Source organism: Haliotis cracherodii, unplaced genomic scaffold, assembly GCF_022045235.1.
Source record: "Haliotis cracherodii isolate W230 unplaced genomic scaffold, xgHalCrac1.p SCAF_17, whole genome shotgun sequence".
Classification (NCBI taxonomy): domain Eukaryota; kingdom Metazoa; phylum Mollusca; class Gastropoda; order Lepetellida; family Haliotidae; genus Haliotis; species Haliotis cracherodii.
In genome coordinates, this window is record NW_027266272.1 from 27,042,255 (window position 1) to 27,056,752 (window position 14,498).

Sequence of the window (14,498 nt, forward strand, 5' to 3'; positions counted from 1 at the left end):
CTGTAAATGTCGCATATTCCACAGTTACTTACCCTTGTGAAGCGATTTACACTATTTTACAATAAGTAAAGGTACTTTGAATATATTTCTTCCGGTGCAAAACATCTTCTGTGGTGAAGATGCTGGACAAGTGTTACTGTATATCTTATTGTTTGCGATAATAAAATATGCAATAAAGTAAAATAAATTATATCCTATCATGTATTATATCCAATTATATTAAACGGAATGGGTGATATAAACGACAATAGCGTTTGATTGGTCAACAGTGAAACTGAACATTTTGCAATATTCACTGACAAATATAATCTTTTTACAATTCAATTTTGCTTCCTTGTGTTTACATTTTGTCCAAACAGTTGTGTTTCTGTTTTTACTAATTGGATACTTATTTTCATGTGACGGAATATGGAACAAAATAAAACATAGCGAGAGTAAAATCACCTCAACTTACTCTAAATGATACATAAGTAGCAACATACTAATGTACTTAGAAGATAATGAAAAATAAAAAGATCATTCTATTCTCATAATGGAGAAAACATTGGTTCCAGTTGCTTCCAAAGTCTGTCATTCCTGCATTTACTATTTGGAGTAGTAATACAGAACTCCAGAAGTCGGCCTGAGGCCGAATGACGCCTCCAGTTTCCCCAGCGCATCCGCGAAGGTAGTCCTGGCCTCTGGCTTCTGCTCCCAGCAGCTTTGCATCATGCTGTAGTGACTGAAAAATAACACCACAGGCTGTTATATTTTCGTTTCACAATAATCACCAACTTGTTTTACATATTTACCCTTCACAAAGCAGCCGTAGCGTTACACTCCGAATTTGCACTTCCATTACATTACACACAATATTGGAAGCATAATAAGGTGTTTTTCCTTCCCTTCGTCGGGTTCCCGGGCAGAGTGAGTGAGTTGGGTTTAACGCCGTTTTTAACAATATTCCAGTTTTATCGCGGCGGGTCAGCTTAATGTGGGAGGAAAGCCCGAAGTGATGCAGGTCTCAGACGTTTACCACTTCGGTGAAACCCACGAGCACGGGTATGGCGCTGACAAATCTAGAAACGTAATCGGGGCGAACCGGGACTCGAACCCACAATCATAGGTAACTGGCGTGTGCAAGAGACGCAACTGTGCACAGGGAATCGCGGCGCCTTAGACGACTTGGCCTCCCTTACCGGGCAGGAAAGGGCTCCAAGTACTTCATGCTTCATAAGAGGACAAATGATTATCGGGATGTGAGACCTAGCTGATTGTGTGCCATCGTCCCCGACAAGGATCGTTAACGTTGTTCATATAGTCGACGACAGGCTGACCTGACCAAGACTCGAGTACACACAAGCCACGGTAATAACGCCGAATTCTTGCTGACGTTAAAAAAACATTAACTCACTCAAAACAGGCTTCCTCTGGAATTTTCATTAATTGTCATGATCACTTAATATAATAATTGCCGTATTAAACATCACTGCTAATAATACACATGCGTTTATCACTCACATATCTTCAGCATATTCAGGCTTTGCGAGTCTGTAACCATTCCTCAAGTCGGCTGGCAGATCCCGGCTCCGGATGTCAGTGTAGGGCATCTTGCCTGTGTGGGATAAAGTGCAGGAATATACTAAAACCAAATACCTTCCATGACTATTCCGTGAGTTTATATATGTTTTCCATGACCTCAGATATATCAGCTGAAGTCCTCATTGGTTAGCCAGTCATATGTACCAGCCTAAGTACTGTTTAATGAACAGGGGCGTATGCGGTCGGAATTTTATACTCTTTAACTTTTCCTGTTTTAGCTCCAGCCCGTGTCCTTGTAATACACTGATGGATGATGCCACAACAGAGTATATCACTGGTAAGCAGTGTTTGGAATCACTATGGACTACTATCAGCGGGTTGTTTTGTTTGTGTGCTCATTTTTAACGAGAAATATAGTGTAATAAACTTAAGCTAAAAAAGTGATCCATGACATTTCCATGACATTTTGAATAATTTATGTTTCCAAATCGTTTACTGGCTCTTGAAATGTACTATTAAAATGCCATGACTTCTAAAGGATTTAAGGACGGGACACTGAAAATAGTAACCGTGCATAAAATCTTCACTTAGGCCATAAAAAAAAACATTTATCATAAATCTCACAACCGTACCACCAATCCATGCTTGCCATAAAAGTCGACTATGCTTGTCGTAAGAGGCGACTAATGGGATCGGGTGGGCAGGCTCGCTGACTTGGTTGATGCATGTCATCGATCCCAATTGCGTGAATTGATGCTCATGATGTCAATCACTGTATTGTCTGGTCCAGACTCGATTATTTACAGACCGCCGTCATATAGCTGAATATTGCTGATTGCGGCGTTAAATAACAAACAACCAAATCACATCCACAAACAGCTAATGATAATGTAAGTAAACGTTCTCCAACTGGAGATTTGAATAATTAACCTATGTACCCCATTAGGAACACAATATTGGATTTAAAACTAAATTGTTTTTTTTTATTTAAGCTTTTGTTCATGTGCAACTGTCATTATGTAATATTAATATAATCATTAAAGAGTTCTTTTACCCATGACGGATCCAGGTTAGAAAAGTGCAGCGTTAAACGTGAAACACAAACATCACATGTTGTTTTAGGAATCCATATCCTCACATACTTTCATTAGGCAATGTATTCATACCCATGCTGAAGATCTCCCACATAGTGATCCCAAAGGACCAAATGTCACTCTTCTCATTGGCTCCCTTCAGAGACTGAAGACACTCTGGAGCCGTCCACTTCACAGGGATTCGATCCTGTTATAATGTATATTTGTGCCGAATTACATATTGACAGTAAGGGTTTATGTCATTTTGTGTTAAATATTGTTTTCTTATATTTAATAGTAATGACAAGCTAATAAGAAATTATTTAAATGTCTTCGATGTTTATTGCAAAAATGAAAATGATGGTGTGTAACTACATCGTAGATGCAGGGAACTTTGTTTTGTTTGTTTGTTGTTTAACGCCGCACTCGGCAATATTCCAGCTCTATGTCGGCGGTCTGTAAATAATCGAGTCTGGATCAGATAATCCAGTGATTGATATCATGAGCATCGATCCACACAATTGGGATCGATGACATGCATCAACCAAGTAAGCGAGCCTGACCACCCGATCCCGTTAGTCGCATCTGAAGACAAGCATAGTCGCCTTTTAGGGCAATCATGGGTTGCTGAAGACCTTTTCTACCACGGATCTTCAGGGAACTTTGATTCCCTGGGATGCCATACTTTAACAGAAGCATTTGATAGATGCTACACTTCCCCTTGGAAATTGCGGGAAGAGGTCAGTCACAAGTACATCTAATAGTCATTAGGTCCTTCTAATGAGGGCTTGGTGGGTAAAACCTATCCCTCGTTTGTCACGGTGCCAAGATTGCACGTGTCGCTGCTAAAATTGAATGCAGTCAACCACTGATTTGCCTGGGAGCCGTTTCACAAAGCCATACGACTGTCGTACGTCCTTGTTATAGAATGAAACTTACGACAGTCTTATTGTTACAATTGCTTTGTGAAACGGGGACCTCGTCGAGACTCACAGGCCGCCATAATATAGATGTAATTGTGACCACAGCGGCGGTAAACAACATTTCGTCTCTTACCCCCTTTGAGTCTTCGTCTGCACTGGCGTCCTCCATGCGATATGGTCCGAATCCACCGACCTTCACCTCATTTGTGAAGGTCAAGAGACAGTTGCGAGCAGCCAGCTTGCGATGGACAATCTATAGAACGACATCAAATTGATACAAACAGCTTCAATCAATACATACATAAATGTTATTTATTGTAATCATATGATATATGAGCATATATATTCAACTTACGCCCATCTAGTTACTGGCTTTTTTGGCACTACCGTCATCCTTTCTAGTTTGGTTTAACACCGCTTTGAACACTTTTTCAGTTACATCACGGGCGTCAGCTTGAGGTGAGGGAGAGCTCCTTTAATCCTTAAACAACTTTTACGGCAAGCATGGTTTGCTGAAGACCTATTCTACCCCGGATCTTCACGGGTCTGGCCACACTTGCCCTCTTTATTGGGTTGAATCCCAGTTGAACGTGACTCCATGAAAACCTTCATCCCCATCAGCCTCATTACCAAAACCACCCGCCTCATGTCAGTGTATTGTCCCCGAGGACCTTACACACAAGAAATATTGCTATGGGTGTTACTTTCTTGCTTTTTAAGATGATAAACGCCATATACTTGATCCTACCAGACATTCGCGTTTCATGTGAATCACTTCAGGCAACATTAATGTCCACAGATAGCCTGAATAGTTTGTTTTTCAAAATATAACATTATTTATAAAAAAGTTTGTCGCGTCGTTTGGTTTTATTATTTAGAAGAATTTGTAGTACAATGAAATCATAAAAAATACCAATCAGCCAGCTATAGTCAAGGTAACTAACCCACGTTCTTTATACTTCCATCTCTGACAGTCTTTACATGCACCGTACATTTGCCTCAAAACAGACAGCGTCCAGTCTATACATACCCCTTTACCCACTAGATACTCCATGCCCCGGACAACGTCTAAGGCAAATGTCTGAATCTGCTCAAGAATTTCCAGATTCACTTTGTCCCGACGAGAGGTCAGCCACTTGTCCATCGGTCCATTTTCACAGTACTCCAACACCAAAACTGGGCCCACTGACGAAGAAGATATGTACGTGATTAGGGACCGACCATTTGATATTTGGAGGGGTGGCGGGGGTGATTTTATCGAAAACAAACAGTCCCAGAAAATCCTTTAAATAAATAGTTAAGCTGTTATAAAAAGTATATTGTCTGCCACAAAAATCACATTGTTGCAAGGTGTTGTGCTTCTGTTAATAGTCTGGTTCATAGTTTTTATTTAATATGAGCTTTTGCAGCTACAGCTGAAAAAATGTCTAGTCTCCACACAAAATCTCATATGTAATCGTGGACCCCGTGACAATGCCATGTCTACGAGATTACACAGAGCAGAGAATTTTCCTTTCAGATATTCGGATATTCAAGACTGATTATTTTATATTTAAGGAACCCACTATATAATATTCAAGGGCTGTGGGTGCTAGATCTTTTCTGTGAAAGGAGACTAATATTATATTTTTGGCTAAGGACACAAGGAACATCCTAGTGAACAACTTATTCTTTTGGGTAAAGCCTAAGGGAAAATATTTTTTTTAAAAAAAACCTCACGTCCTATTCTCAGGCCTAAATTGGTCCCTGACACAAAATCGTAAGTGAAGTGCGCTAATATTATAATGAGGGGTGGAGCTCAAGGATGGCTGCTCATGATATTGGCAAGAAGGGTCTTTTGCCGTTTTGAACTGTAATTCATATGGCGCCTAATTTAACGTGGAAGATGAGCCAAGTCGTAGAAGTTTCCGAAACGTTTTGTGAAATGACAAATACATATGGTGCTGAAACGGCAGGGGACTGAGCGAGTCTGAGATTTGAACCAAACATCTGTGGATCCTAATGCGACTAAGGTACGCAACTCGGAATCATGTCGACTTCAATCCTTGGACAACCCTGATGTATTTATGTCTCCATCAGGTTAAACGGTGTTCGTGTTTTTGACTGTATTTGAAGAGGCTGATATGTTGTATCTCGTACTTACATGCATCATTATCAACAACTGCACCGATGAATTTCAGCACGTTGCGATGTTCCCCGACCTTTGTGGCAGCAAAGTTGATCTTGGCCATCATTAGTAAATTATTTTCCTCATTAGGACTGTCTGCAATAAAAAAAACTTTGGAATAGGCACGTTTACAGGCTCAGACGTATCAAGGCCAAAAAAACCTGATGTTGTCCTTTTTTATAAATCACATGAAATCATTTATATCATTGAATTTTGTCCCTTTTGACACAAATGTGATTGACAAGATTCAGGAAAAATATGGCATATATGCAGACCTCGCCTTCGAAATGTTATGCATGCATCAGAAGTACCAAGTCGTTCGACTCCCCATTGTTCTCGGTGCCTTAGGTTTGGTACCCTCAAATCTGTTGACTGACATTGGGAGAGTGCCCGGGTTTGCTACCAGGAAAACAGCCCTTATAACAATCTGGCTAATGCAGAAGGCTACAGTGTTGGGGAGTCTGCACATTCTCCGAAATGTTCTGGGTGGGTTCGTTATTTAGTCGCCTCTTACGACAAGCATTGTCGCCTTTTACGGCAAGGCATCGATCTACGCAAAAGGGATACGATGACAAGGATCAGCCAATTTAGCGAGCATGAGTACCCGTTCCCGAAAGTCGCCTCTTACGACAAGCAGCCCGTGAAGATCCGGGGTAGAGTAGGTGTTCAGCAACCCATGCTTGCCGCAAAAGGCGACTGTGCTTGTAAGAGGCGACTAACGGGATCGAGTAGTCAAAAAAAGGTTCGCTGACTTGGTCGATACATGTCATCGATCCCAGTTGCGTGGATCGATGCTCATGATATAAATCACTAGATTGTCTGGTCCAGACTCGATTATTTACAGACCGCCGTCATATAGCAGGAATAATGCTTAGTGCGGCGTAAAACAACAACCAAACGACAAGCACAGTCGCCTTTTACGGCAAGCATGGGTTGCTAAAGACCTATTCTAACTGGGAAATAGGCTACTTAAGTATCATCCCGATCAACTGGCCAAGGTGTTTAAACCTCCTTCAAAAAGGTCAACGATTTTATGAAGGTTATATCTAAAATCTCCAAAACTCAAGTGTCATATTCCAGCTTCTAGACTGATGGTGCAAAAATGGTATATGCAATGCTCAAATGTACATGAGCGAACTATGTTGAACCCGAAATAGATATAAATACATCAAAGGTATATGCTACTGTCAAGACAGGCTATTCCTCTATATTGTGGTTACCTTTCAGAGCTTTGGCCGCAACCTCGCGCGATTTTCTGCCAGTCTTGTAAGCAGCCTTGAAAATCCGCGCAAATCTTCCGGTTTGGATCTCCTCCATCAGTGTCAGCTGATCTTTCGAGATGTACCATGGCTGCTTCGTCGTGAACGTCATGCCGCCGTAGAGGTAGATGTCCTCCTCGGGACTGTACGTTTTGTTCTAGAATGGACATTGCAAACATTGATCAAAATTGACAAATACAGTGTGTGAATGCTGAGCAGCGGTCAGCATTATACTAGCTACATGGCGACGGCAAGGATATAATCGAATCTAGACCATAACAAGACAGTGACTGAAAGCATAAGTACTAGGAACGATCGACGTCCCCGTTTTGCAGATTCCCATCACATCATAAAGTGTTTGAAACCCGAGGGGATCCAGGTTAGAATTGGTCCCAGTAATCCTGGCCGAAAGAGTCAACTCACAAAGATCGGGTAATTAGATACGGTGACTTGGCAGATAGGATCATGACCAGGCCATCGTGGGACAGCTGGAACATGTCTGAGTGTGGCGTAAAAAGAAGCAAGCCCTGTCATGATCAAGAGCCGATCTCGGCGTGTGAAATACCATGGCCATCTCATTTGAAGACTATACAACTTTGGTCTAATTAGCTTAAAAAGACTTCAATCCAAGCCTATGCCTCTTCTTCTCCCGTATGCTCTAAAAATGGCCCCCTATGACGGAAAATTGGACGTGTTTCGAGACCGTGACCGAAAACATATGACATTAATGGTTTCACCCTTTCATGGAAAATGTAGATATATTGGCATTTTTCGCTGAAGGGCAGGATAATAAATATGCTGTCCCATTACACAGTTGCCTTACACAAAACATTAACACGAATACAAGGCTATCAATTTGTCTTTATTGAAAGAACTCTTGACCTCCGTTAAAGTCATAATAACATATTTATTTATATTTTGCTTGTCCAGACATATACGTCTATGACATTAATACATTTATATTCTATTCACAACATGTGTGTGTCAGTGATAATTGATGCCTACCTCGAAACACGCCCTGTCCTTGTGAGGGCCAAGATTATTGGTCACCGTTCCTGCCACGTGATCCTCACGTTCAGCGTACCTCTTCTGACGTCCTTTGATCAGTGTCGACATTCTTCCCGTCCGCCACAAGAAGAACCCGACTCCAAGGACTGCCAGTATTATCAGGAGTACTAGCAAGAGAACACAGTTGATCATTACAAGGCTAGCAGAGGTAGCAATACACTGATGGCGAAATATATCGAGGATATTTGGCTAATCTTGTCAAAAAAACGTTTATCTGAATGAGTGACCTGAGAAATTTCATATTTTCATGAGTGGCGATGTCATACGTGAAAATAAACTTTATCGTTGTATCCAAATGGGAACCTATCCCAGATCTCCTTGCTTGTAGAGCAACTGCTTTAACGACAAGCGTCTAACCTTCCGCCGTAAGAGCAAATAGTGTGATATGTAAAAATTCTTAATTCTTAATTTATCAATACTGATTTTAAAACACATTTAACTATTTTTCAAGACAGACATTACAGCTTTATAACGTCTTAATGCTAATCGTGATGAAATAGAACGATCTTTCTATGAAAATTACAGGCATTGGCAACAGGACTGATTTACTAAATTAAGAGACAGAATTTGAATTTAAAACTTTGAAATGTACACTTTAAATTCTCAAAGATAAAAGTTTCGTGCACCTTACATAATATGTTCAAAATGAGAACATCGCAGTTTACATACGAGTATACATGATGCATAAGACGAAAGTATGTTTTATTGTTCATTAAGACCGCACTCAGCAATATTCCAGCTGTGGGACGGCGACCTGTAAATAATCAGGACCACACAAAATAGTGATTGATATTATGAACAACGTCCCACGCCGTTGGGTACGATAACATGCCATCGAAAAGTCATAAAGGCCTGACCACCCGATACATTTTCAAGAATACATGTAGGCTGGGGATCTATTCCAAGCTGGAATCCGCACAGGTGTAAAGTCCTCTCTACTCACCTACGATGATTCCGGCTACAACCCCCGCACTTAGAGCTGCAGAAGTCGTGTCCTCCGCTGAAAATTATTACTTATAATTTGTTTGTTTGTTTTGTGTTTAACGCCGCACTCAGTAATATTCCATCTATATGACGGCGATCTGTAAATAATCGAGTCTGGACCAGACAATACAGTGATATACATCATGAGCAATTGGAATACGATGACATGTATCAATCAAGTCAGCGAGCCAACCTTATCCCGTTAGTCGTCTCTTACAACAAGCATGGGTTTCTGAAGACCAATTCTAACCTAAATTACTGCGAAGAGTGGCCTTGAGCATTCCAAAAACGTTTGATGGTTTGTTCTGATTCTAGATTTGTTGCTGACGTGATCATGGCTCTTTCCGCATCACAGTTATGATCTTCTTCAGTTTCTGAACGTGCGTTTGTCATTGAGTCACATGACGCATCACTTTATATATAATGTTTCCTCCAAAGTCAAGGAGTACCAACATTTCTATGAATAACACTGGTTTTGCTTTAAGATGCGATTGGATATTTCCTCTAAGAGTGCCTCTAACAGTTACTCTTTGAACATAACTGAAAGAGCGTTTATGAATACAATAATTTAAATCCTTTTAATTTTTTGGGGAGAGCGAAAGGTCCGGGGTTCGATCACCGGCCGCTTCGTACTTGTTGCTACCCTGTCTGGCGATCGGCTTAAAGGGACTCATCGACTCGGAGTCAGAATACTGTGTCTGAGTGGGGTATTCATGTTAAACTGCGGCATGGTATCTCAGTCGGCTAGCACTATAAATCAGCATCTGTCTGGACTAATGCAAACACACACACACACACACACACACACACACACACACACACACACACACACATAAGTGCAATAATCTTGGACGTGACGTTAAACTCCACTGTCCTCACCTAATTATTTTGGGCAAATTGAGATATTTCTTAGAATTTTCGTAGAGTATTCATGCAAACGGCCCAATACCTATATATAGACTCGTATGTATGTACCTGTGGCGAATGATGCAACGTTAGCAGTACTCTGTTCTGTGCCATACCCTGCTGTCACCATGACCTTGTATGCTTTGTTTTGTTCAAGGCCAGTGAGGTCATACGATGTATCGTCTTTGAACACGGTGACGACATGGCGTGGCCCGGATTCCGTGTGGTAGGTGATTGTTATAACTGTGCGTTCGTGGCAAGTAGGGGCGTGATCCCACTGTACACGAACAGATGTTGCAGTCAGTCGTTTGGTCCTTACGTTTGAAGGTGCTAAATCTGTGGAAAGATCAAATGAGTTCACTTCACTGCAGCTTCACTGCAGCTTCACTGCTACTTGGCAAGATCATATTTTGCCCATTTTACAACAAAATGTATTAAGTACGCCACAAGTCAGTCTCTAATACATTTGAAGTGATTGAAAGGCGTGGGGCAAGTGTGCAATACCATGTATTCAAAAACTGAAAATGTATTACAATAATTTGGTTATAAGATATATATTCGCATGAATAATAATAATAACAACAACAACAATAATAATAGTTTGGTTGAAAGATATCTATGCGCATGAATAATAATAATAATAATAATAATCATCATCATCATCATCATTGAAAGGTCAGTGGCCTGGAAGGGCTTACAAAATATGGAAAAGTGACTAAAGTGAAAAGTTAAACTAATCCATATGCCAGTGGATAAGGTCATGAAATGGTATTGAGTTGTTTCTCATCACCGTTGGCGTCATTTAAATTCAAAACGTCAACGCCAGAGAAGAATCAGTCCTAACTCTCTGCCGAAACAGATTCCACTGGGCACAAAGGGCGAAACAGTGATGGAAATTAAATGAAAGGATCACTGAAAATCAGTGATGACGAGGGTGTCCAGGAAAAGGGTAAGCATGTCCTGCTCTACCGGTCGCACCCTCCACTACTTGTTTGCAAGTGTTTGTTGCATACCTTGTGATCAATTTTGTTTTCGATTGATAAGCAAAGTTTGGTTTCGTAATAAGGTATCTGGTTTGCATCCAACACTCGGATTTTCCGGGAAGAATGATCTTTCCTTGCTTCTTGTTTGTTTGTTTGTTTGTTTGTTGTTTAACGCCGCACTCAGCAATATTCCAGCTATATGACGGCGGTCTGTAAATAATCGAGTCTGGACCAGAAAATCCAGTGATTGACATCATGAGCATCGATCCACGCAATTGAGATCGATGACATGAATCAACCAAGTCAGCGAGCCTGACCACCCGATCCCGTTAGTCGCCCCTTACGACACGCATATTACTTTCCTTGCTAAATATGCCGCTACCGTTGTTTTTTATGTTGAATTAGGTTTCTGCTTAGTGGGGAAAAGAGGAAGCAGGAAAGTCCAGTGACCTGGTCGTTATGGAAACAGAGTTTGGGAAACATTTTTGTGACTGACATCACTGCTTGACCCAAGCATCCTTATTCGGAAACAATGAGGCTTTGTATCAGAACAAAAATAGCATATTTCATAACATTACTTACAGGACGTGGTGCCGTTTAGCTCCAACAAATTCGTCACCTTTGAACAGAAATTATCAGGTTGTGAGTACCAGTTTGGATCACGAGTAGTGTCGTAGGTAATGTGAATGAGTGAATGTTGTTTATCGCCTCAGTCAGCGAGCCTCGTACCCGATCCGTTAGTCGCCTCTTACGATAAGCATGGTTTGCTGAAAACCAGTACTAACTCGCAAAGATCTTCAAGTGGTTATGAAGCCTCAGTCAATACAGAGGCAAGAATATTACTAAAATGTGGAGAAAATAGTATTAAGCACCGTGACCGAGCCGTTCTTGTTAAGCGAACTACTGATTTACTATACGTTAAGAGCGACTCAACGCGTGATGCAAGCTCCATACCCACGCATTCCATCTGAGCTTGATGCAAAGTGCTCTGCCATATGATATTCCAGCTTAATGACGGTGGTTCGTAAATCATGGTGCCTGGACCAGACCATCCAGTGATTGACATCATGAACATCAATCCACGCATTTGGGATCGAAGACATGCATCAACTAAGTCAGCGAGCCTGACCACCCGATCCCGTTAGTCGCCTCTTACGACAAGCATATATAGTCGCCTTTTACGGAAAGCATGGGTTGCCGAACACCTAGTTTGGCAAGGGTGGAAACTAGACTTTTGTAGTCAGTTAACGCCCGTAGGTGGGGAAGATGCACAACGCTGTTATAGAGTTATTTTGCTGACTGTGGTATTTAAATAACTCGCCCACTCTCTCAATGTAAGAAAAGCGTTAGTGGCAGTGTCATATAGCTACTCACCACTTGTTCCTCGTAGTTGGCTGACTTCAGCCCCGCCCTGTTGACAACACGTACATGCAGCCGAACCTCGGCGGTTTTGAGGGCGTTCTTGGCCACCATAAGCCAGCAGTTGCTGATGTAGACTTTGCTGATTCGTTTGTAACACACGTTCAGGGCGTTAGGGCAGTAACAGTCATGTTCTCTGTCTGTGCAGGCATGCGGCTGAAAGCAGGTGCAAAACAACATGGATGTAGAAAACAGATAATTAAGATGTAAAGATGAGGTTGGAGACACTCTGATGATGCAAAATGTGTCCAAATCATATTTGTATTTCCTTTTTGTTCTATACCCTATGCATTTACCATGTCATGCATAGATAAATATTTCAATCAGACTTTCAATCTTAAAAGTTTATTTAATTATTGCGATTTGTTTATTGTAGCACCAACAGCAAATCTCATGCTTAAAACGAACTTTTGTCCAATTACTTAAGAGCAACACCCTGATCCCTGTGGGGACAAGGAACGTGCCATGCGCTAGGAAGTAGTGCATGCATAGTCCCTGTTCATGCAGACTGGCCCTTGACAGTATTCACATTTTGCAACCCTTCACAGAATCTCTTCCGGGCCTGCTTGAGGAAATCAGTGTTAACTGATGTTCCATTATGTCATGACATGTTTGTTAAACGTTCCATTTATTCCCATATAAATTAGACAAGTACAGTTACTATGTCCAATAATACAAAGACCTCACTCACACTGACGGATCTAATCGTTACATTCTTCGTATTCAGTAGGTCTTCATTATTGAAGACCTTGAGCTCAATATGGTCGATTCCGCTTTCGGCATCGCGTGCGGTCACCATTAATCTAGTGAAACGAACAGAGAATTTCTTGTTTGAAAATAAAAAAAGTCTGCAGTGGTGTCATTATGAAATATAAATTTATATATTACAGTACTAACTGCATTGCACAAATCACTGTTCTTCGTGAAATACACTTCAACAATGGACATTTATAAGTCTGATCAATACATTACACGTACACATCACCCTTGGAGTTAACATCATTCCCGTGAGGATGGCCCCTTGTGTGTGTGTGTGTTGGGGGGGGGGGGGGGGGCAACAAACAAGCAAACAAACAAAGAGTGACCATGATGCACTGGTGAGTGAGTTGGGTTTAACGCCGCTTTTAACATTATTCCAGTTATATCACGGCGTGTCAGCTTAATGCGGGAGGAAAGCCCGAAGTGATGCAGGTCTCAGACGTTTAAACCCAACTCACTCATTTTGTCGAACAGTGCAAACCTCACAGAGTTAGTATATATAAATTAGTAACTAACGTAAAGTCTTTTCTTCTTTGATATATTTCCACAGGAAAGGATTTTTTTAGTATTTTGAGTAAAATGCCAAAGAAATTAACAAATTATACATTACAAAATATGTTGGGTTTTTTAACACCAAATGGATCTCTTACTCCTCAATAGGTCTACAAAAGGGATACAATCTATAATTGGAATCTATAACTTTTGAAAGATCAAACTCAAGCATATAGGACTATCAACTGACATTCCCCAATCAACCCAGGTTACTAGATCTGTTTTTTTTTTACCCAGAGCTGAAGTGAACGTTGGATCTCTCGTTCTTCTGGAATGTCATCCCATTGATGAGTGGTGGAGTAAAGTCGTAAGTTACACTTGTCGAGTCCACTTTCGTGTTATCGAGGATGTCCCTGGCTCTGATCCACACAGTAACGGTGCTTCCGCTGGTAACATTGCCTAGAGTACAAGACACAGATAGTGCAATGGTAATGAGTTTTAGCAACAGTTATACAGACAACGTCCTGCTGAAATTTAAAATCTCGCATATATTGTTGTTATGAAATCAGGAAACGAAGTTTTTTCAGTTCAGTGAGTTGAGTGAATTATCTTTTTAATAAGTATCAGTTACCTTTTTGTTTAATCACACACACTGAAGGACGCCAATACGGCCAACCCATGACCCTTCACTCTTAGCAGACCAGGTTCAGGCAGAAAATATATAATAAAACACAAATGGGTCTTTTCTTGCCAAATAAACAGGTTGATCGTATGTCTTGCCTTGCGAAAGTTTATTTTTATCGGAGCCAACTGTAATAATATCTCTTTTTCTGGTTATTCGATCAGATATCTCACTATTTGACATAATGGTCCAAGTACCATTTGTCAGACTTTACAAGGTGAGGTGAGGTGAAATTGGGTTTAACGTCGCGTCCAAGATTATT

The 14,498-nt window shown here is 41.0% G+C and overlaps 1 protein-coding gene across 1 annotated transcript in view; it reads right to left on the bottom strand.

Annotated features, from left to right (window-relative positions):
- Window positions 1-290: 290 nt before the first annotated feature.
- Window positions 291-14,498, bottom strand: part of LOC139465028 (uncharacterized) — a 34,327-nt gene continuing 20,119 nt past the window's right edge. The window contains exons 10-23 of the mRNA XM_071246697.1: window positions 13,848-14,013; window positions 12,995-13,106; window positions 12,259-12,459; window positions 11,467-11,503; window positions 9,971-10,237; window positions 8,955-9,011; window positions 7,949-8,118; window positions 6,905-7,100; window positions 5,661-5,780; window positions 4,548-4,702; window positions 3,651-3,770; window positions 2,688-2,802; window positions 1,501-1,594; window positions 291-721 (exon numbers count right to left, since the gene is read on the bottom strand). Coding sequence (XP_071102798.1) covers window positions 586-721; window positions 1,501-1,594; window positions 2,688-2,802; window positions 3,651-3,770; window positions 4,548-4,702; window positions 5,661-5,780; window positions 6,905-7,100; window positions 7,949-8,118; window positions 8,955-9,011; window positions 9,971-10,237; window positions 11,467-11,503; window positions 12,259-12,459; window positions 12,995-13,106; window positions 13,848-14,013 — 1,946 coding nt within the window. The 3' untranslated portion in view covers window positions 291-585. The remainder of the gene's footprint in view (window positions 722-1,500; window positions 1,595-2,687; window positions 2,803-3,650; window positions 3,771-4,547; window positions 4,703-5,660; window positions 5,781-6,904; window positions 7,101-7,948; window positions 8,119-8,954; window positions 9,012-9,970; window positions 10,238-11,466; window positions 11,504-12,258; window positions 12,460-12,994; window positions 13,107-13,847; window positions 14,014-14,498) is intronic.